This window comes from Urocampus carinirostris, chromosome 2, assembly GCF_059441175.1.
Source record: "Urocampus carinirostris isolate Australia breed hairy pipefish chromosome 2, RoL_Ucar_1.0, whole genome shotgun sequence".
NCBI lineage: Eukaryota > Metazoa > Chordata > Actinopteri > Syngnathiformes > Syngnathidae > Urocampus > Urocampus carinirostris.
This window is the reverse complement of record NC_142350.1, coordinates 50,529,049-50,551,340: the sequence shown is the minus strand read 5'-3', so window position 1 is coordinate 50,551,340 and position 22,292 is coordinate 50,529,049. Positions and strand designations below refer to the sequence as shown.

Here is a 22,292-nt window from a genome sequence, read left to right as displayed (position 1 = left end):
TCAACGTTTGAACACTTCTGTCATAGTTAATAGTAATAAAAAGCGTACTTAGTGCTTTAAAGTGTGCTCTAAACTTTCAATTTGAAGCTTTAACCCGAAACCTAGGGTAATAAAGATACTCAAGCGGGCATTTTAGCAATTAAGTCTAAAGCTGTTTGTATCTTCCAAAAAATATTTATACTTCAGTCATGAACGCTAAAGAAGGTGGACTTAGTGTCATGGGAGAGAGTTAACTTTTGAGTTAATACTTTACCTCAAAACATTTACAACTTGAGGCGACTCGTGGATCTTTTATAAATGTTTGACCACTTCTGTCCTAGACGCTAGTGAAGGAAGCGGTGGTGCACCCCCTGGAGGTGGAACGCAGACACTTCCTCCCGGAGCAGAGCTCGGCGGCGCCCCCTGTCCCCCGGGGGACATCATCGCGCCCTCGACCGGGGAGGCCGACCGTCTCGCTTTCTGTCTCGGTGGGGCCGGCACCGGCCCTTCCCTTCACAGTGACGCGCTCGGCCCTTACCCCCCGGCCCCCCACCCTGGAGGACGGCATGCGGGGCCGAGAAGGATGGAGGGAGCACTCCAACGGTGGCTGGTCTGTCGGCGTCAACAAGGAAAGAGCAAGGGGGAGAATGTCGCAGCAGAAGGAGAGGAAGGCCACAAAGATGCTCGCCATTGTGCTCGGTGGGTCCCTTGAAACTCCAGAATGACCATGTCTTATGAACAGTTGTCAAACATACAGCCTGCAGGCTAGATCTGGCCCATTGGGTGATTTAATATGGACCGCTATGAATTTCTGAGACTGTCAAAAAAAGAAGTGAGGCTTGTTAGATTATTAAAATGTGTCACTAAATATGTTGTCACTATTGCAGGCCTTTCAGCTATATTAGTTTTATTTATCTATCTTAGTTTATTTAATGTTGGATTTGTTATTTTTGTATTCATGTTTACTTTTATTATTTTATTTATTGTTTTCGTTTAACCTTTGATTTATATTTTAACTTTGCTTTTTTCCGTTCATGTATCTAGATTTTCAAGAATTATTTTCATTATAACTTATATTTCATTCACATTTTTAATTGCCATGATTACGTTTAACAATTTATGTAGTACTATTTATTTTCAAATGTAATTTTGGTTTTATTTTCATTCTGCCTTTATTTTCATTGTATTTATTCATCTGTTAATTTTAGATTTTTTATGTATATTTTTTACTTTTTATATTTGGTATGTTATTACATTTATTCACTTGTGTACTATTTTTATTTTTTGTATTTAATTATTGTTTGATTTTCATTTTGTGTTTTTTACGTAATTATATATTTGCAATGTTTCTATCTTTTTATTTATTACATTTGTTTTTATATCATTTATATAATTGTATTCACCATTAAATAGATTCATTCATTTATTATTTTTGTTTTTGTTTTTAATTGTATAATTTTTTTATTACAGTGGGATCTCGCTACTTTGTGGGTCCACGTTCGTGGGTTCAGAGCTTCGCAGGTCTAAAAAATAATAATAATTAAATGAAATATATATATATACAGTATATATTTTGGGCAGCACGGCGGCGCAGTGGTTAGCGCTTGTGCGGCACAGTTCATGTCATGGGAACCTGTCGTGGGTTCAAATCCAGCTCCAAACTTCCTGTGCGGAGTTTGTATGTTCTCCCCGTGCTTGCGTGGGTTTCCTCCGGGCACTCCGGTTTCCTCCCACGTTCCAAAAACATGCATTTCAGGTGAATTGGCCGGTCCAGATTGTCCCTAGGTGTGAATGAGCGAATGAGTTGTCTGTCCCTGTGTGCCCTGCGATTGGCTGGCAACCAATTCAGGGTGTCCCCTGCCCACTGCCCGGAGATGGCTGGGATGGGCTCCAGCCCCCCCGCGACCCTAATGAGGATAAGCGGTACGGCTGATGAGATGAGATATATATATTTTTTTAACTTTTTTTTAAGCATTTTTGAAGGGGCGTTGCTACTTTGCTGATTTTCACTTTTTGCGGGTGGTTTTGGTCCCCATTAACCACGATAACCGAGGGATTACTGTATTATCAATTTTATTTTCATTCTTCTTTTATTTTTAATGTATTCCTTTATTTATTTTTAGTTTATTTGGTTGTTTTTTAAAATTATTTAGATTATATTTAATTCGCTTTTAGTTAGTTTTTTTAATATACATTTTTTTTTCATTTTTCATATTTAATAGATAGATAGATAGATAGATAGATAGATACTTTATTCATCCCCGAAGGGAAATTCACTTTTCCAGCAGCATCCCTAAGCTGAGAACAATCGAAAATAACTGAGAACAATCGAAAATAACACGTAATGTATTCATCATTAGGTTTGTTGATTTATTTATTATTTTTATTTTTTTATTTCATTTTCACCCTGCTTTTATTTTTCATGTATCCATTAATTTAACTATTTTAGTTAATTTATCTTTTTTTTAAGTTTTATATTTGTTTTTAATTATTCATATATTTATTGTATTCATGAATATGTATTCATTTTTTAATGTTTGCTTTTCACCTAAATTTATTTTTCATGAATTGATTTATTTTTCGTTCATCCAGTTTTTTCTAATTTTTATTTCTTTTATTGATCATTCTTATATCAATTTTATTCATGGTTACATTTATTCTGTATTTTCATGTTTATTTTTGTATTTGATTTTCATTCTACTTGTATTTTTCATATCTACATAATGTTTTTGTTGTCTTATTTCTTTCATGTTTCATCCGTATTTTTATTCTACACATATTTTGACTTGTATTTGTTGTGTCAATCTATCCTTGCCCTTCGTTCCTGAGATATTTTTTGCATTGGTTGTCCAGGCGTGTTCATCATCTGCTGGCTTCCCTTCTTCCTGACGCACGTGCTAAAGGCACACTGCTCCAGCTGCTGCATTTCGCCCCCGCTATACAGCGCCGTAACCTGGTTGGGTTACCTCAACAGCGCCGTCAACCCTGTCATCTACACAACCTTCAACGTGGAGTTCCGCAAAGCCTTCATCAAGATCCTCCTCTGTTGACGTTGCTCAAAAATGCCCTTAAAACCATTTCCCACATTGATTGTTTAGGTACAGTGCTTTATAAATTATGTATGCATATTTATCACTCCCAAAGGTTTCAGATCAGTGAAGCAATTCTAATATCACACAGCAACAACCCAAGGGAATACAAAAATCAGGTTTGAAATGTTGATTCAATATTTTAAGGCTGAAACACATCAAACCCTATCTGGTCCTTTTTGAAAATGTTACATCACAAAGTAACTGTGACTAACAACTGATTTTGGAAAGCTAAGTTCAATTCCCACCACCTTTGTTGAATTAAGAAATCACTTAAATCTGCTAAACAAAGTAAAGTAGGCTATAAAATATCAAGAACATAATTGGCATGTCATGATCCCAAAAACCCACAAGAATTTTTTTAAAAAGTTATTAAAAACTATCAGTGTGGAAAAGGCACAAGGCCATTTTCGATTTTGTGGGGCTCCAGCAAACCTCTCCCAGAGCCATATCCACAAATGGAGAAAACTGGGATTAGTGGCAAACCTTCCGAGGAATCGTCGGCCTAATAAAATTACTCCACGAGGTTACAAAAGAACCTTGAAAAACATCCAAGGAAATGCAAACCTCACTGACCTTAGTCAGGTCAGTGTTCAGGACTCCACTTTAAGAAAAACACTGGCCTTAAATGGCATCCATGGGAGAGTTCCCTAGGCGAAAACCACTGCTGTTCAAAGGAACACGAAGAGTGGTCTCACATTTGCTGAAAGGGTATCTTAATTATCCTCAAGACTTTTGAAGAAACATTCTGTGGACTGATTAGTCTAAAATCTAACTTTTTGGAAGGTGTACAGCCCGTTGCATCTGACAAGAGAACATGATATCAACCGTAAAGCATGGTGATGGCAGTATGATTGTCTGGGGCTGCTTTCCTGCCTCAGGACCAGGACAACTTGCTGTAGTCGACAAAATAATAATAAATAACCAGAAGAGCCTAGAGGAAAAAGTTCGGCCATTAGTTTGTGCCCTCAAACTCGAGCACTCTTGAATCATGCAGCAGGACAGCCATCCGAAACACACCAGCGAGTCCACCTCTGAATGGCCCCAAAAAAACGAAGGTTCTGAAATTCCCAAGTCAAAGTGTGGATTTTAATCCAATAAAGATGCAGTTGTTAGGTTTAGGGGGCATTTCACATAGTGCTAGATAGGTTTTCATGTAATAAATCGAACCACCATTTCAAAACTGTATTTTGTATTTCCTTGGATTGCCTTTGTGTGATATTGAAATTGGTTTGATGATCTGAAACCTTTGTCAGTGATTAATATGCAAAAAACACAGAAATCGGGAAGGGGCAATTATTGTTTCACAGCACTGTATGTAGGAAGCGCTTTTGGTAATTTTCCAAAACACTCTCCTTCTCGCATGAGAACCGGTGTTTTGCCGAAACATCCTACCTTGTGGAGGAGACCTCCTACCCTAGGCTAATCTGAGAGTGAATTTTGTTTTCTTATCAAGTAAAACTGGCAACACTGAATCTGCAAATTCTTGCAAACAGAACTTTTACTCATGACACATAACGAGGGTTGGCATGCATACATTACAGTGCGTGATTACCGTTGTCAACATACACCGTGCTAAACTACAGCAAAACACACCATGCTCAAAAGCTAGGTCAGAAAAACAGTATTTTGAAGCAAAGTCACATGACACTAAATAAAAACAAAAATTGTTAGTGCTCTCGGTAGGAAATCGCAATCAGCCTTGTGCGCATGATTACAATATAGGACATTTCGGCAGGAGACCGGTAGCTGTTTTTAGCCATTATCTTTAAAAGTTGCTCTCAGTTAACCCAGATCACCGAGGTATAATGCCTTTGATACCAATTTGACTTTGAGTGATAATCAAACATAAATGAAGAAATGTACACAAGGTTAATGTTCGCCAGCTGTCTGGACACTTTTGAGACTTTTTCCAATTTGAGTTATTTGTTGACACCTCACTGGAACCACACAAATATGTCCTGAGCTGTTTTGATACACAACTATTTTTTCACCCTTCAATTTTGATGTGTTAAATAATCACGGGTAACTTCAGTGTTATGACATTTTATTTTGGAGAAAACCAACATGGACACAGATTTTTCTATCTGTTTTGTGTGTGTATATGTACAATGCAAATAGATCGAGAAATTATTTGCACGCTTCGTATTCACATGCAGAGAAAAAAACACTCAATTGTCATTTTTATTTCTTCCTACCTTGAAAAAAATATAAATCAAAAGATAGAGCTTGAGGATGTATTATTTTTTTCTTAGCCGTTGTAATCCTATGCATAGTTTGAACCTGTTGGGTTTGGCGGTTGTACCCAAACGCAGATACATGAGCAGCATTGACAGCTATTTGGGGGAAAGGGGGATTCAAACAAAAAGAGCTCCGCACGAGGAGAAAGGTGGGAAATGTTCAACACAAAAAACACAAACCCGGTCAACTCACGGCTTCAAAAATATAAGGCAGTCTTTTGGGGTATGGCACAGGTGGCAAAGAGTTGGAACTTGGGCAAGCAGGGACGGCTCAAGCGCAACGATCTAACACCCAAGCTTGTCAGTGCGTTTTTTTTATACAAAGCCCTTGATGAGCAGCAAGTGTGGATAATGAGCAGCAGGGGTGCTGATGAACAATGGCATGCTGGATCATGACAATTTCCCCTCAGGATGGGCACGACAGAAGACGCGAAGGAGGTCCTTGTCATGTCAAGTCAAGTCATGTTTATGTGTGACGCGTTTAATCACAAGGAGTCTCGAAGGGCTGCACAGACCACGGATTATTGCAAACCACAAACTATGATTACACCTGTCAAGGATGAAGTGGCGCAGGACCGTTTTTCCGGGCCCTACCACTTCCAGTCCACCAAGTACTGGAACCCAGGGCCCCTCCGGCAGACCTACAAGCTCTCCCACACTGTACAACGGGGACCACCAACAAAGCAGACTGGGGAGTGTAATATTTTGATGAGGCGTATGATTTTGTCTTGTCTCCGGATTTATCATTTCTTGCAGGGCAGCATTTACAGACCCTGTAGGCCTTAGGGCACTACTGACAGGTACGGGTGCCTGTAAGGTACATTCACATGACAGTGCTCAATACACAAAACATATGATATATAAATTATATACAAATATTTGGCATCCCCCTTTTTACAAAATTTAATTGTCTGATATTTTGGTTTACTCTGTCTACTAGACCTTGTATAATAATGTTGTTCAGAGTGATCACGAGGTATTTGGCAGCGGTCTAGAACTACTGTGTGCTCTGGTGAACCTATTTTTAATTTTCATGTCTCACACTTGTGTCACAGTCTTGTGTCTCTGAGTCCATGTCCATTTCCATGTCCAAATCCTTAGTGTGAGGAAAGGTCTCCTCATTTGTTTTTTGTAAATGTTTTCGGTTTCTCCTGAGCTGTGTCCCATCAGCCGTACGAACAACAAAAGATCTTGGCTGCTCATGTAGGTGCAGTACTACAGCTGGCCTCCAGGTCACTCCTTTTTGCATTCTGACCATGTCTCCTCGCAAGTCAGGCAAGATTTTTGTTTGAAGGTCAATGAACAGATTTTGTTGCTTTTCTCTCAGCTGGTTTCAGGCCACTGGCATTGAGCTTGTGTCCAATGTATTTTATTTCACTTGTCTTGATCTTGCACTTGTCTCGGTTCAGCTTTAAGTTGTTTTCTTTCGCTTACTGTAGTAACAACTTCAGCCAGTGATCATGCTCTTCTATAGAGTCTCCCCAGACAAGTAAGTCATCGATATTATTTACACCTTTCAGACCATCAATTATATGAGCAATGGCTCTCTGGAACACCTCTGGAGCTGAAGAGATTCCACACGGAAACCGCTAGAACCTATATCTGCCTATTGGGGTGTTAACGGTCATCGGAGGGGGTGCATGGTTCAAGTCCACCACCAACGCTTGACGCGGGAGACGGGGAACGTGGGGTGGACCTTCAGCCCGCAGACGCACCGCTGCCGGGTTGACCATATGCTCCACCTTGAACGGACCCAAGAACCTGAGCGCCAGGTTCCTGCTTTACACCCAGGGTCGGTAGTAAGGGGCTGGAACACTACGAGGGTCTCGAACAGATGAGCGCAAGAGCGACCCACGTACCTGCTGCCAGACCCTTTGGCATCGAAGCAGGTGAGCCCGGGCAGACGGCACCGCCCAGAAAGTTCAATTTTTGACTCTTCAGTCCTCAGAATGTTTCTCCAAAAGTCTTGAGGATATTCATGATCCTTTTTGTGCAAATGTGAGATGACTCTTTGTGTTCTTTTGTAACAACAGTGGTTTTCCCCTGGAAACTCCCATGGATAACATTTATGGCTAGTCTCTTTTTTTTATGGTCAAGTCATGAACAGTAAATGGTCTAGGGCAGGTTTTCTGCCTCAGGACTAGAACAATTTGCTGTGATTGCTATCAGTCAAACAAATCAAATCGAATTTATTTGTAAAAATTGCCACTCAAAGTTCTGTATAAAAATATTCAACACACAACAAGGGAGTAAAATAATTAATACGTGCCCTGAAACTCAAGTGCTCTATGATCATGCTGCAAGATAATAAACTGAAATACTCTAGCATGTCCACTTCTGAATGGCTCCAAAAAATCAAAATTAAGGTTCTTGAGTCAAAAAGTCAAAGTACAGATTTATTTCCTATTGAGATGCTGTGCTGTGACCTCAAACGGGCAGTCCATGAGTATGAAAAAAATGCGATTCTTTTGGTCATTTCTATCAAAAGTAATGATTTTTAAAAATCAATGCAAGCCAAATGCTCCCTCTATCCGCTAGAGGACAGCAAAGAATATACTCTAAGTCTAAGCTTTAGTAGGCCCCGCCTAGTAGTTTCATCTGATGTAGTTTGTTTAATCTTGTTGCCCATGCACTGCTAAACATTTTATTGTTATTTTATTAAAATTAATTTCATACCAGTATGACAATTAAGGATTTTTTAAAAACTTTTCATACATTCAACTTGAGTTTTTATAGCGCAGTGAGTTGGCTCAGGTGTAAAACATCCATCTTTTAAAATACACGAGTTAACGCATTCAATGCCAAACATTTACATATTTTTTCCTATTGTTTGTGAACAAATGTGAAAATAGGTCACTGAGTACATTGTCACCATAACATGAGTTTTCCAGCTATAGTAAGTTTCTTGTTTGATCATCACATCATTGCTGTATCCTTTCTTATCAGTACTTCCCCAGTAATGGTCTTCCGCCCTTATCATACAACCTTTGACGTCTCAGGAACGTGCAGTATTAGATCTTGTAGAGGGAGTTATCCTTTCTTTTGCCTCGTTATGCGAGATCCCAGACGTGTCTTTTAAAGTTTCAAGTTCCATTTTGCAAATCCACACTCCTTCCAAAACATTCTTTCTGGCCTTTTGGTGGGAGCGCACTCTTGGACATAGGTGGGAGGGCGCGTTCCATCGACTGGTTGTGAGTGCACTCTGATTTCATCTTTATGTTGAAACTTTGTAATAAATGACCTAAACAGAATTGTTTCTCTTCAGCTCAAAAGTCCGATTACTCTGGCTGGAAAAGAACCCGCGTCTACAGTTTCCTGCCTTTGATTCCCTGGGTTGCCACATCGTGTACAATTGGCTCTGGAGGTGCATGCAGCTAGTGGCTCACTGACACTTTTTCAACAAACCATGACCCCAACAAGGCAAGCAACGAGAATTCCTGGCAATGTCGGGTCATTCTGGTTGTGTTCCCTTTTAGGACTTATATAATATTTTGTTAGTAATATTTCATATATACGTATATTGGATATATAGTGGGAGGTGGCTAGAGTCAAGAACATTCACCTTGTTGACTCTTTCTGGGAAATTGATATTCCCAGCCTCCTCACATAACCCAACTCATGTGTTGCAACAATGGGAATCATTAGGTGACCAATCCAGTCAATTCCAACCCCTAATGCCGAGCGCCAGCAATGTTGTAAGTCTTAGGTATGACCTGGCCGAGGCTCAAACGAGCAACCTCCCAGTTACGGGGCGGGCGCCCTATGCCAAAGGCCTCCAAGCCATACACAATACTAAAATTTCAACTGAAATATCAGGGGTTTGGAATCCATTACTCACCATCTGTTTCTATCCCACCACTAGACGGCAATTTCACTTTGCGATCGCCACCTCAGAGCAGAACAATGTCATATTGTAGAGGTCTACTCTTTGTGTACTGATCAGTATGATGTCAAGAGAAATACCATTTATTTTATGATTCACACGCATATAACACTAATAGATATGTCTTTAAGATTCAATGTATTTTGTGTTCATATTTCAGGCTGAAAATGTCTCGATGTCGAGCAAAAGGTGCCCCCAAAACATCAACGGATGACAAATGTCAACTTTAGTCTCGGAATTTGACATCCTCATGCATAATTCCTCTGAAGCCCCACCCCCTCGGCTCACAGCTCCCGATCAAGCGAGTGTGATTGACAGGAAAGGACACGGCATGCTAACAACGCTTTTTAATGGGTGACGTCAGATTTAGAAATACATATTTTGCCATACCCGTTTTTGTTTTGTAGGGAAAACAGGGAGAGAATTGTTTTTTTTTTTTAATAACAGCAATGATATGCAATTATTCGATGAACATGCAGAAATCTGTGTGTATATTTTACATTTTATTTATGATGTTTTTCTCTCTGTTTTTAGACGATCATATTGAATTGGTTTTGACACTGGAAACGAAAGGACTTCACATTCTCCGCTTAACATGAGTTCTGTGGATTCATCACCCTGTCATCATCATCATCATCACCACCACCACTTTCAACGTCAAAATCATCAAATACTAGCCGAGTTGAGCAGTGTCTTTGAGGATTTTCGACAAAACATTCCGGACACTTGAGCTAAAAGATGGTTAGTGTGGTAATATAAGTGCCAAGTGAAATGGCTGACAATCACTTTTATACTTGGAGGGTGATTCTTTGGTTAAGTAAAAATAAGACTAACAGGAAGTTGGAGTGAAAATCCCCAAAATAGAGACTTGTGTAAACCGGTTATAACTGGAACTGATATTACAAGCCCAAGCCATGTCTGAATACAAAACTGAAACAATAGAGAAACATTTTAATTGCAAATGAATAATCAAAGTTAATTAATCATGACTAAATAAATGAGTTATAAAAGACTAAAAATACAGGTTAAAAATGAAGAAATCATATAATCTTGGCTATTGATTCAGTAACACATCTCAATAATTTAACTTAATATTATGTCCCCTGTTAGCACAAATTTCGATCTTATGTATTGAAACACTCCAAATAGGGCGACTTCAGACATGTAGTTGTTTGCATGAAATTTGATAAATATTTAATGAATAAATAAATTAGACATTAAATTAGATATTCATATAATAAAAAAGGAGCAAGTACAGAATTGTTTTCTTGTATACTATTTTATCTGTTCATAAGGTAGCACAGAGAGATCTATTAAAAAAATACATAAACAAAATTAAAATTAAAATAATTTTAAATATTGTTTTCTGATTTAAAAAAAAAAAGAAATGTAAAAATATTTTTGTTTCAGTAGCAGATAATTTTTATTTTTGATATTTTTCTAGAAAAATCAAAATATAGTAAAACTTAAAGTAGAATAGGTTAAAATATCGTACAATTCAAAATGACAGCTACATTAGTAACACAAATGAATATATAATCTGAGCTAGAGCGAATACAAATGACAACTAAAAATGAATACTTTCAATCTGTGCAAAATGATCATAGCCTAGATGGTAGGGCGCCCGCTTTGAGACTGGGAGGTCGCTGGTTCGAGCCTCGGCCGAGTCATACCTAAGACCTACAACATTGGTACTCATTGACAATCAAATGCCTTCTCCAAGTTACAAAGTACAAGTAGACCAGATGGGCAAATTCTTATGCACCCTCGAGGACCGGAGGAAAACATCACTGCTCCTTCTGAATCAGAGATTCAGCTTCCTGGCGGACCCTCCTCCCCAATAACCCTATAAAGACATTACCAAGGAGGCCGAGACGCGTGATATCCCTAGGGTTTGAACGTACTCTCCGGTCCCCCTTCTTTAAAAAGGGGACCACCACCCCAGTCTTCCAATCCAGAGGCACTGTGCCTGGTGTCCACTTGATGTTGCAGAGGCAAGTCAACCACAACAAAAAACTAAAAATAAGGAACAATAAACAGTCATCCCAAAAGCCTGTACTCAAAAAACAAAAATTACAAATTATATTTGTTGCAATCTAATTTAGTCACAGCATTCGATATAGATTGTTTTTTAATTTTCACATTTCCAAATTTTATTTTGAATATATTAAAAAAAATATTTCAATATTTTTTACGACATGAACAAAAAAATACATAAACTCTGACGTCTTAATTGAAACTACAATTCCCAAAAGCTCTCGCTCGCCAGCATTACCCATCAACCACCACGCTTTTAGGAAGATGAGGCCAAGATGGCGACGAAAACTACAGAGAGCGCTCCCCCGTTTGATTGCCCATCATGGTGAGGATTTGCAATAGTTTTCCGTGCAGCGTAGGTGTGCAAACCAACACTACTGCATTGAAAAGGTCTTTGCGTATTCCTATAATTGTACAAAGCTCGTTTTTGATGCTATTTGATTGTTTTTAGATCTTTTGCTAACCTTAGCACGTCTCTGATGCTAACCATGTTAAGCGCCAAGGGCTTCGCCGTCACTCACTGAAAATGGCTGTCAAAGTCACATTATTGCCATAAATATTGGAATGTTTTTCTCCATCTGATGTATTTCTAATGTGGGTTTTTTTTTTTGCACGACCGGTCGAAAAATGTCTCCACTGATCGCACTCATTCATTGCAGTTCGGCTTATCCTGCTAATGTTGGAACCTCTTTAGATGCATTTGAGATGAGAAGAAAAAAATATCAATTAGAATTAACTTGATTTTAGGGGAGGCAAGCCCCCAGTTGGACTCCATCTCGATGTGATGAAGGGCGACAAATTAATCGAGGTAAGCGTCCCCAATCTCTTATTTTTTCCCCTTCTATGTATTTGCCTTTCATGCTTTCTTGTATTCATTTTAGATAAGATAGATAAGTAAAACTGTTATTGATCAATTCCAGTCACACAAAATCCTTGTTTTGTTGCAAAACAATTGGGAAAAATACGGTAGCCCCCCACAATACGACATAAATCCCTTCTGAGGTGAGAATAGCAGGGCGAAATTGTTGTACAGTGGGGGGTAGAAATCTGGGGCAAATAGTTAGTGCATCCCCCAGGTAAAAACATTAAATTTGTATTGACACGTTAAACCAGGCATGTCCAAAGTCCGGCCCAGGGGCCAGTTATGCCTTGTGATTACCAAAGTGTGTGGCCCAACAGTAATGTTAACTTCCGATTAAAATAAATTTGTACAAAATCGTCACCATTTCAACAGATGATGGCAGTAGCCCTTTGGCCATCTTGTCCCTTGGCTTTCTGTGAGAATTTTAGCCCACCCCATTTCGGACTTGGCGTCCGTAAATAAAAGTAGGAACGTTGACTCTTGAGGGCTGCCGCCTCCAGCACAAGTGGAAATCTAAGTATTTTCTCACTGAAATTCCGAAACAATTGAGTCTGCCTAATTTGTTAAGATACTGTGGCTGTTGTCAAAAAATATCTATTAAGGGGCACTGTCAGACAAAACATGCCGACGACTGGAAACAAACGCTGTGAAAAGGTGAAGCAACTGGACGCTGTTTTGATGGCAAAGTAGCGCTACGAGGTCTCGATGCTGATCGCCAAGCACCGCAAATCTTTGAGGGTGAATTTATTAATCGGCCTGGCATTACTTGAATAATAATGCCAGCTTACCAAACACACACTTTCAGCTTACCAAATGTAGCCCGCTTTCTGAAAAGTTTGGACACCCCTGTATTCCATTAAAAAAAAAAAAAAAAGTATCTTCTAATTTTAACTAACTAAAGTTGCTGCCTACTGAGTTTTTATATTGTCTTCAGTCTAATGTCATTATATATATATATATATATATATATATATATTATAATTTTAAATTGTTAATAGCAACTGATTTTAGTATAAATTGCATGTGTACTATATGGGGTAGCTTTGAATTACTCTATGTAATGATAATAAAGGAATTCTATTCTAATTTTCTGTAATATAGGTACGTATGATGAAATAACCTTATAGATAAATATTTATGCAAAGGAAAATAACATTTAGTCTAGCTTTAGTGTGGTGTGACTTGAGCTGATCAAGTTGAGTAGTGGGTGGATGCACAAGGGGGGGAGGCGGCGGATTCAGGTTAAAACTGATTATCAAACTGCCACTCCCATGGATTGCCATGGCCTCCAAATATTTATTTGCTGTATTTGCCTAAATGTCTTAATAATCTTCCTGATAGTTGATCGGTTCTGGCCATATTCCATAGCGAGGGTCATAATGCCTGTGTCTTCTTTGTATTTCATGCTCTATTTCCATGGTTGTCATGTGATTGCTTCTCCCTTTATTATCACAGCAAGACTTATGACGCTTAGCTAATGGTATATTTGGATCTCTTAACCATTAGGGTGGTTGGGGCATCATTTCCTGTGGTGTCTTGACCAAGTACAGCCTGGTGGCGCCCATCCCTCTCCAGGCCAACATATGTTTTACCCGTTTACAATATGGTATTGCACTGATGCAAAAAATCTGTGCGAAGCACACAAAATCCTTAACGGAAAGAAGAGAGAAGGTCATTATGGAAAGGAATTCAGCCAAAGTCATAGCATTATCTTCATGACACTGTGACACAAACCAATAGCTGGGCAGCATTATTTATGACATCGACCAATGGCAGGCATCTGAGGGACGTATGAGGCACGAGCGTTTTTGGGTACATTTTGGGGGAAATGTGTAGACCGTATCGTCACTTGAAAATTTAATTTAGGGTGCTGTAACCAGGTAGTCTACTGTATTTAAATTATTTGCATTGTTTCCAGATACTTGCACAATAAGTATTTCAAACAACACAACAAACACCTGTACACATTTACGCTTGAGGATCCTTGGAAGGTACCAGAATGCACTAGATACAAGCCCGGCAGCCAAGTGAGTCTCTGTTGCATTGAGCACTGGGCTCCCTCTCCATGGCTGCCTGGCTCCCAAAGGGTGCAAGAACAACAAAAGCCTTGAGATTTTTAGGCTTCTCAGTGGGGAGCCTGCACTGTGGAGTTATGGCTCAGTGGCACAGCCTAGAACCCTGGGATATGAAATTATATGAATTCGTTCTATGGTGGGGATCGAATTTTTGAATAGAAGGAGATGGAAAGCTATGGTATTGCGTAGATAATACCCTCAGAACCCTCGGTTACCCCAGATAAAAATTTACAATAACATGGTTATACAAACGCATCTTATTCCACGCGGTAAAGTGAAAAGAAGAATAGGTCACCGTATTCTGGGGGTCTACTGTAGGGCTGCAACAAACAATTGCATAATAATCGATGAATTTCACTTATTTTATTGATTAACTGATGAATGTGATTTTTAAAAAACGCACACATTTTTACCTTCCTCTTTATTACTAAGATTTCGACAGATAGGAAAAATATAGTGCACAAAACAACAGAATATTTTATAATGTTACGATCTTGGGGCGCCCTCTGCCGGACCAAAGTAGTACTCTTTCAACGCCACAGCTAAATTCAATACTTGTATTCTCATTGATTTAACATGATTAATGACTCATTAATCATGCAACACGACAAATCAATGGTGAAATTAGTTGCCAACGTTTTTAATAAGCCATTTTATTTATTCGTTTTTGCAGCCCTAGTGTACTGTACTTCTCTAATCCTATTCCAATTCTTTCCCCCCTTATATTTCAGAAATTGATCATAGACGAAAAGAAGTTCTATTTATTTGGCAGAAATCCGGACTGGTGCGACTTCACCATCGACCACCAGTCATGCTCGCGCGTCCACGCCGCTCTGGTCTACCACAAACACCTGAACAGGCTCTTTCTCATCGACCTCAACAGCAGTAAGATGCCAGCAAAAATTAAATTTGCCGTTGTTGAATCGAGGCAGCACTTATTGTCTAATCTTGACAAAAATAATTCTGATTTTAGCATTTTCTGAAAAATAAAAACTTCGAAAATAATCTGATACCAAGTGCAGTTAAGTATCTTAACATCTATGGCTGCTTTTTGGGAAATGTAATGTCAAATGTTGGGTCTTTATGTTTATCTTATTTGACAAAAACTACACAATTTATAAAGAATACAAATGTCTTGTGTCCAAGTGATAACTTCAGGATTTAAAATATTTATATTTGATTTAAATAGTTTAATAATTTGTCAAAGTAAAACAAATAAAAAATGTCAGACTGAATACAAAGATGAAAAAAATAGACTACACGTTTGTTCAAATGTAAATGTTCAGCAGCCTGCGGCTCAAGAGCCACATGTGGCTCTTTGAGTGCTGCAGAGTGGCTTTAAAAGAAGGGTGCCCCCCTGCTTTTAAAGAATCCAGATGTCAATTTAGACGTTCCCAAGTTTATCTGGTCCTGGTATCGACTTTATTCAACTTTTGTATAAAATCTTCGTCCTATAATTAAGGTAATCCCTTACCGTTCACAGCACACGGGACCTTCCTGGGCCACATCCGCTTGGAGCCACACAAGCCCCAGCAGGTCCCCATCGACTCTACTTTGTCTTTCGGGGCCTCCACGCGCACCTACACCATCCGAGAGAAGCCCCAAACCCAAGGAGCCATCGGAGAGATTAAAATCGGAGATGAGGAAGAGCTCAAAGGGCTTCTCGGTTTGCCTGAAGAGGAAACGGAGCTGGAGGTGCGTTTGTTTAATCAGGGTTCGAAAATGCTTGAATTTTAACGTTTCGCTTGAATTTGGGGAGAAGTGCTTGAAAATGGTTGAAATTATGTAATTGCCGCGTTTCTTAGCAGTCAGACTCAATAACCACGCTTTTAAATGAAGAAAAAAAGTTTATATAAATGACGCTGATGGTGGCTCCAGTCCTCATTCGAGTTGTCATGTGAAGCGTTACTGCCCTTACTGTCGCATCCAAGAGGACAAGTTTTTCAGACTTGTCATGGGAATTCTGGCTCTTTTTGGAAAAGCGTTTCTTAGGGCTGGCTCACTGAGAAGATCCAGCTCTTTTGATTTTTTTCAGTCATATATGAACAATAATAAAATAACATTATGCACCAACTTATTTAATGATTAGTAATTTCATTTTTTTTTTCAGGCGATCCCTGCAAAACACATGAAATATAAATCACAATATTCACAGATCTACAAAATATGTTTGTGAAATACAAAACAATTATGAATTTTTGCACACTGGACCAACTTGAACGATGAACAACAACACAAGATGCAAAATAATAAAATATACATTGAAAAATAATCTTCAGTGCTATAAATAAATGAGAAAATGAAAAAACCTAACTATTTACAATTCGCTTTTAACCAATTTATAATATAAATTAAAATAAGAAAAGCAAAAGATCAGCAGTCTTTTAAGATTGAAAGATATAATACGCTCTGCTTCAAATCCATCAATATCGTTAAAATGAGTCCAAATTTGGCTCATTTATCTGCTTCTTTATACAGTACTTTATTTCATTTTTTTGTAGATAGATAGATAGATAGATAGATAGATAGATACTTTATTCATCCCCGAAGGGAAATTCACATTTCCAGCAGCATCCCTGAGCTGAGAACAGTACAATAATAAAGCCAAAAGAATACAATATACAAATACCTAGTGTGACGTGCAAATGCCCACTGTAGCGTGTTATGTCCTTATTGAACTTCGATTCTTACTAAACACACATATAGCTCTTTTTGTGTTTGTTAACAAGTGTGATGTATTGAAGCTGCCTGTCATTGTTGAAGCAGGATTACAGCCTAGATGTCTGCCCATTGACACAAAAAGAACAGTGCAAAATAACAAAACCTATGTGCTAGCAGCAAGATAGTGACTTTATTTTCATCAAAGCTAGCAAAAAAAACGTTCTTTTGATCGGCGCTGGATTTCCTCCTTTTGAAGGTCATAGAAAAATTGGCTTTTAAAGTGCTTGAAAAGTGCATTAATTTAACAACCCTGTTTAATGCTTAGCGAATACGTTTCCTACTTTGACCGCCTTTTGTCGTGGTAACAGAATCTGACTGAGTTCAACACGGCCCACAACAAGCGAATTTCCACACTGACCATTGAGGAGGGCAACCTGGACATCCAGAGACCCAAAAGGAAGAGGAGGAGTTCGCGTGTCACCTTCAACGACGACGACTGCATCATCAATCCGGGTACGCCTGCAGGAGAAAAAAAGATAAATTCAGAAATTTTCTTAGATTATACATTACAAAAAGTTAAATAATTAAGGGTTTTATATTAACTTCTTTTTTTAACAGGGAAATTAATTTTGTTCATTTTGAATACTTAGTTTTTTTAAATTCATGATACGATAGGTAAAATTTAGAGGGTAAAAATTTGTATAAATGGGCATAAATGCCTACTAATAACATAGGTAATACTTAAAAAAGGAAGTTTAAATGTAGTCCTAGAATTTATATAGGGACCCCTCGCTACATGGCGCTTCAGTTATCGCTGGTTCACTCCTTTGCAGGAAAAAAAACATAGGAAAAGACAGATTAACTGTTTTAAATTTGAGGGATCTGTTTTACAAATTATCTGGTAAATGTTAAATGGACGACATTTATGTAGCGCTTTACCAGTCACTGAGGTCCTCCAAAGCACTTTACAATACCTTTTACACATACACACCCACTCGCACATCAATAGAGGAAACTACCCTCATATCGGAGGCATTAAGGGTTCAGTGTCTTGCCCAAGGACACATTGACATTTAACTCGTAGAGCCAGGAATTGATCCTGTGACCTCTTTGTGCCCAAGTCGACCGTTTTACCTCCTGAGCTACTGATTTTCTACTGGTAGGGAATTTTGCTCTTATTTAAATATATTCATCTCCTTTCTGATACAAAGATTATTAGTAAAATAAAATGAAAATGCTAACAAAACTGCTGGAAATATTAGGTTTTCTGTTTTTGCTTTATTTAAAAACAGGACTTAAAGAACACAGAGATTTTGCATCATTAGAAACTTGCTTCATTATTTTATCTTCATTATGGAGAAAAAATAGAGAAGAAATTATAGTTAAGAGACTTGGGATTGTTGTCTGGGAAAAAAAAATGGTGGTTGGTCGCCTTCTTGTACCAAGGGAAATGTTAACAGTTTTTGTTTAATAAAACTAACTAAATTTGGTTTTCACAGAGGACATAGACCCTTCGGTTGGACGCTTTCGGAATATGGTGCAGACAGCCGTGGTCCCTGTTAAGGTATGAAGCTTAAAAAACGACACAGTATTTTGCTGACTATAAGGGATACGTAAAAAAACCCAAATTGGTCAAAAACGTAAAAGTCCGCATTATAACCCTTGTATGTCCCAAAATACAATGGACAAGATTGGAAATGCATCCAGCTTTTAAACGCGTGCATTACGACACAGTTTTTAGGTATAATACCGTATTTGTGACCAATCAAAAAAACATCGCTGACCAATTTCGCAGAGCATTGTATGCAGCGGTAATCGAATCCGGGTCGCAGCGGTGAGAGCGCTGTGACACTTAACCACTAAAGCACCAGTAATACAGGTGACGTATGAAAAAGCATTTGATTTCATCTTACTATCAACTATTTTTCATCACGGTGCCAGAAACAAATATTAGACAATGGAGAAAACAGTCATCCTAAAGGTATAAATAAATCAAAGGTCTGATTCTCATATGATTCATCAATGAGCTTTTCCCTCGTCCTTTTTGTGTTTGTTTATATATTTTAGGAAGGCTTGTTTTTTCCATACTCAAACAATTATTTCTGGTAACACTAAAAAAATGGTGTGAAAATGGGATGAAAGTTAATGCCTTTTTGTATGTCATCTATATTGCTGGCGGTCTTGTGGTTAGGATTTGGTGTTCTCACTGCCATGACCAGGGTTCGATGCCCATTGCGTCCAATGTTTTGCGGTTGTGGTCAGCAATATTTTTCAACTGATCAATCCAAAGAATTTCACTGAAATCTAATCGGTATTGCGATACGACATAGTGCGATTGTGTGAATCGCAAAACCCTGTGATGTTTAGTAGTGATAGTGTTTGGCCATTCAGAATTTTTACAGTTCATTTTTTTATGGTCCTGGCCAATCAGAGTTAAGTTTTAACAGCACTAGCCAGTAAAGGTGAGGGAAAGTTTGCAAGACGTATGTGAGTGACTGTGATTGACTGGTGTATGTTGTCAGTCAAACAGCCAGGGTGGGTGGATGGTTACACAATTTGCCACCAAAACAAACGACGGCGCAACACTTCAGCTTGTAGCCTTAGCGGCTTATTAAATAGAAAAAATTTTTATGAATAAAATCGCTCTCTGGGGAAAGTCAGAAGATTGCAAAGAAATGTTGATCAACAGCAAGTGCTTCATAGATTGATATTGTGTCTGGGAAGAGACTGAGCTTTTGTAGTGAGGGAAAGCAATAGCAAGGCTTTTGTTAGGCCTACGACTAGGCTAACCACTGTAACAAGCTTCCCCTGCTGAACCTGGTTAGTCAGCAATGCCAGACCCATTACCAATGAAACAGATGACTTGGAGCTACAACTTCTTGGAAACCATTCCATTTGCGACTCTTTATCTTAATCACCACTGAGACCTGTCTTAATCCGAGGATCCCCGATGATACTTTGCAGCTAGCCAGCTGTTCTCTAAATCGCTCTCTTCAACTGGAAGGAGAAGCCCTCCAATTTTGTTATACTTTTTTTGTAAAGACAAAAAAGACCATTTATTCAAATCCAATTCCGCTTTTATTTGTAGATCTATAGTTATTTTGTCAGTTGTATACTTTCAATAGGTAATGACATCTTCTTGAGGTATGCTTGCATGTCATATGCAATATGTTTAAGTTCTTACAAAAAAGAAAACTAGCACAGAAAATGGACTTTTGCTTTAAAATAGAAAAGCAATTTGTTTTCCCCCTGAACTTGTGGAGCCCTAGTGCCTGTTTTACACGAATAAATTCGGATATTTAAAAATCGGCCATCTCAAAGTTCTCTCTCACCTTGCAGAAACGGCGCTCCGAGGGCCACAACACGTTGGGATTGGACGAGTCTGCCGCCAAGCGCATGCACGGCTACGCCCTCAGCAGCGGACTCTACGGCGACCTCCCCCCCACCAGCCACGAGATCCAGCCTACGGGGGCCCCGGGCGGGGCCGCCATGCAGGGGGGGCTCCCGCTACCCTTCCCCAACCCAGCCCCCGAGGTGGACCTGGCCCCCGAGGGCCCACGCCGCCCTGTCACCCTCCAGCCGACCCCGGTCAGCGTGCCCTACCTTCCAGAGACCCTCAACGAGCCGCGAAAAAAGAAGTACGCCAAAGAAGCGTGGCCGGGGAAAAAACCCACGCCGTCGCTGCTTATTTGAGAAGCCCCTTCCTTTTCCGTCTCGCCCCGCCCCCATACATGGCGGGGGACACCAACGTAAAAAGACAACGGAAGCATTTGTGTGTCACAGACTCGATTACATTAGGTTTCCTCTCATGTTTTACACGTTTTCCACTATTTTCAATTGTTTTTTTCAAGTGCTATGAATAAATGGCAAAATGATATTTTAATATTGGATATTTAAAACTGACAATGTAAGTTAGGGATGTATGTTGCTTATGAAGCGTTTGAACAGGGGTATTAAACATACAGCCTATGGGCCAGATCAATCCCGCCAACAGACTTAATCCAGGTCGTGAGACAATACTGAGAGAAGTACAAGAGTTAAATAAGCCACAGTGACCTGCAGTTTTAAATATGTCCACTGGGTGTCGGCAAAGCCAGGAGCCACTCTGATTAACCTACTCTAGCTGGAGCAACCTGACAGGGTCCGTACATATTTTTTATGGCCACATGTAAGCACTTTTTAAGGACTTTCTAAGCCAATTATCCAATTTCTCTAGTACCATCAAAAGAAGACACTGAATCATGTATTTTGCAGAGCCACAAATAATTCTGTGATATACGCATACAATTTTTAATCTTGCGTGTGCCTTCATCAAGACACATGACTTTTAGATCTTGAGTAAATCGTGAATATATTTGTGTATCTGAACAATACGTGTGTAAATATTTTTGAAAAATCTCCTATTTAGGTGTTGGGTAAAAATGATACTAATATGCAGCTTACACTTTCAGTTACAGGAAGTTCTTTCCATTACAATTAAATACTGGGAAACACCACTTTAACTTTTTGGGTGGCTCATAATAAATGTCCATAATTGATTTTCAATTCTTGCACTAATACAGGTTTCATAGTGCCCTTTTTAGGTGTAGCGTGCATGTGTCGTCTTTGGCAGAACCCATAGGGGCTTCATTGGACAATGCAATGCAAGCTAATGCCAGCTGCTGTTAATCACGAGGGAAAACCCGGTTATAACATAGTTATAACATAGTTACATCGTAATAACATGGTAATATTGTTATTTCAAAATTTCGTTTCGAACTGGTACACTGCTGCTGTAAATACGTTGCGGCTTATTTTTACTTAAATGCCTCGACTCATGCCGCTATCGTGTGCGTGTGTGAATGGGTAAGTGTGAAGCACATTCTAAAGCGCTTGGGGAGGTCTTCAGTGACTTGAAAAGCGCTATATAATAGCAGTCCATTTACCGTTTTTTTAATAAAGATTAACATTGATATAATAGTTCATGTATTTTTACCTAGTAATCAATCAAATCAATGTTTTATTTTTACTGAAAGATTTGTTGAACCAGCAGCAAGGCGGCACAGTTCATGTCTTGGGAACCTCCTGCGTGGGTTCAAATCCAGCTCCAGATTTCCTGTGCGGAGTTTGTATGTTCTCCCCGTGCTTGCGTGGGTTTCCTCCCACATTCCAAAAACATGCATGTCAGGTTAATTGGCCGGTCCAAATTGTCCCTAGGTGTGAATGAGCGAGTGAGTTGTCTGTCTCTGTGTGTCCTGCGATTGACTGGCAATCAGTTCAGGGTGTCCACTGCCGGATGATGCTGGGATGGGCTCCAGCACCCCCGTGACCCTACTGAGGATAAGCGGTGTAGCTAATGAGATGAGATTTGTTGAACCACAAGGAGGCACTGAATGGGGGAAATTTACAAACCAATATTGTTAAAACCCTGAGTTAGCGTGAATGGATTTCCTAAAAATACAGTAATACTTTGGTACTCGAACAACT

At 39.2% G+C, this 22,292-nt stretch overlaps 2 protein-coding genes and 1 non-coding gene across 4 annotated transcripts in view; all 3 read left to right on the top strand.

Moving 5' to 3' along the window:
• Positions 1–3,175, top strand: part of drd2l (dopamine receptor D2 like) — a 40,561-nt gene extending 37,386 nt beyond the window's left edge. The window contains exons 7-8 of the mRNA XM_088327011.1: positions 321–678; positions 2,833–3,175. Of these exons, the coding sequence (XP_088183137.1) occupies positions 321–678; positions 2,833–3,029 (555 nt within the window). The 3' untranslated portion in view covers positions 3,030–3,175. The remainder of the gene's footprint in view (positions 1–320; positions 679–2,832) is intronic.
• Positions 3,176–11,429: 8,254 nt separating this feature from the next.
• On the top strand, positions 11,430–21,322 carry LOC148372323 (nuclear inhibitor of protein phosphatase 1-like). Of its 2 annotated transcripts, none has more exons than XM_088327009.1 (7): positions 11,430–11,553; positions 11,976–12,036; positions 14,897–15,050; positions 15,649–15,860; positions 17,195–17,339; positions 18,326–18,390; positions 20,166–21,322. In XM_088327009.1, the coding sequence occupies exons 1-7, from the start codon at positions 11,504–11,506 to the stop codon at positions 20,517–20,519; spliced, it is 1,041 nt and encodes a 346-aa protein (XP_088183135.1). In that variant the 5' UTR covers positions 11,430–11,503; the 3' UTR covers positions 20,520–21,322. The 2 variants fall into 2 exon arrangements, with proteins under 2 accessions (XP_088183135.1, XP_088183134.1); XM_088327008.1 differs by having other exon boundaries at positions 11,522–11,618.
• Positions 14,090–14,261, top strand: LOC148372324 (small Cajal body-specific RNA 1). Its single transcript, XR_015849845.1, has one exon.
• Positions 21,323–22,292: the final 970 nt, after the last annotated feature.

What these genes read in the sequence shown, in the direction of transcription:
- LOC148372323 (XM_088327008.1), top strand. Translation starts at nt 11,551, where the DNA reads ATGGTGAGGATTTGCAATAGTTTTCCGTGCAGCGTAGGTGTGCAAACC. An exon ending in AGGGCGACAAATTAATCGAG is followed by an intron (nt 12,037 to 14,896) that starts GTAAGCGTCCCC and finishes CTTATATTTCAG; the next exon opens with AAATTGATCATAGACGAAAA. An exon ending in CAGCCGTGGTCCCTGTTAAG is followed by an intron (nt 18,391 to 20,165) that starts GTATGAAGCTTA and finishes CTCACCTTGCAG; the next exon opens with AAACGGCGCTCCGAGGGCCA.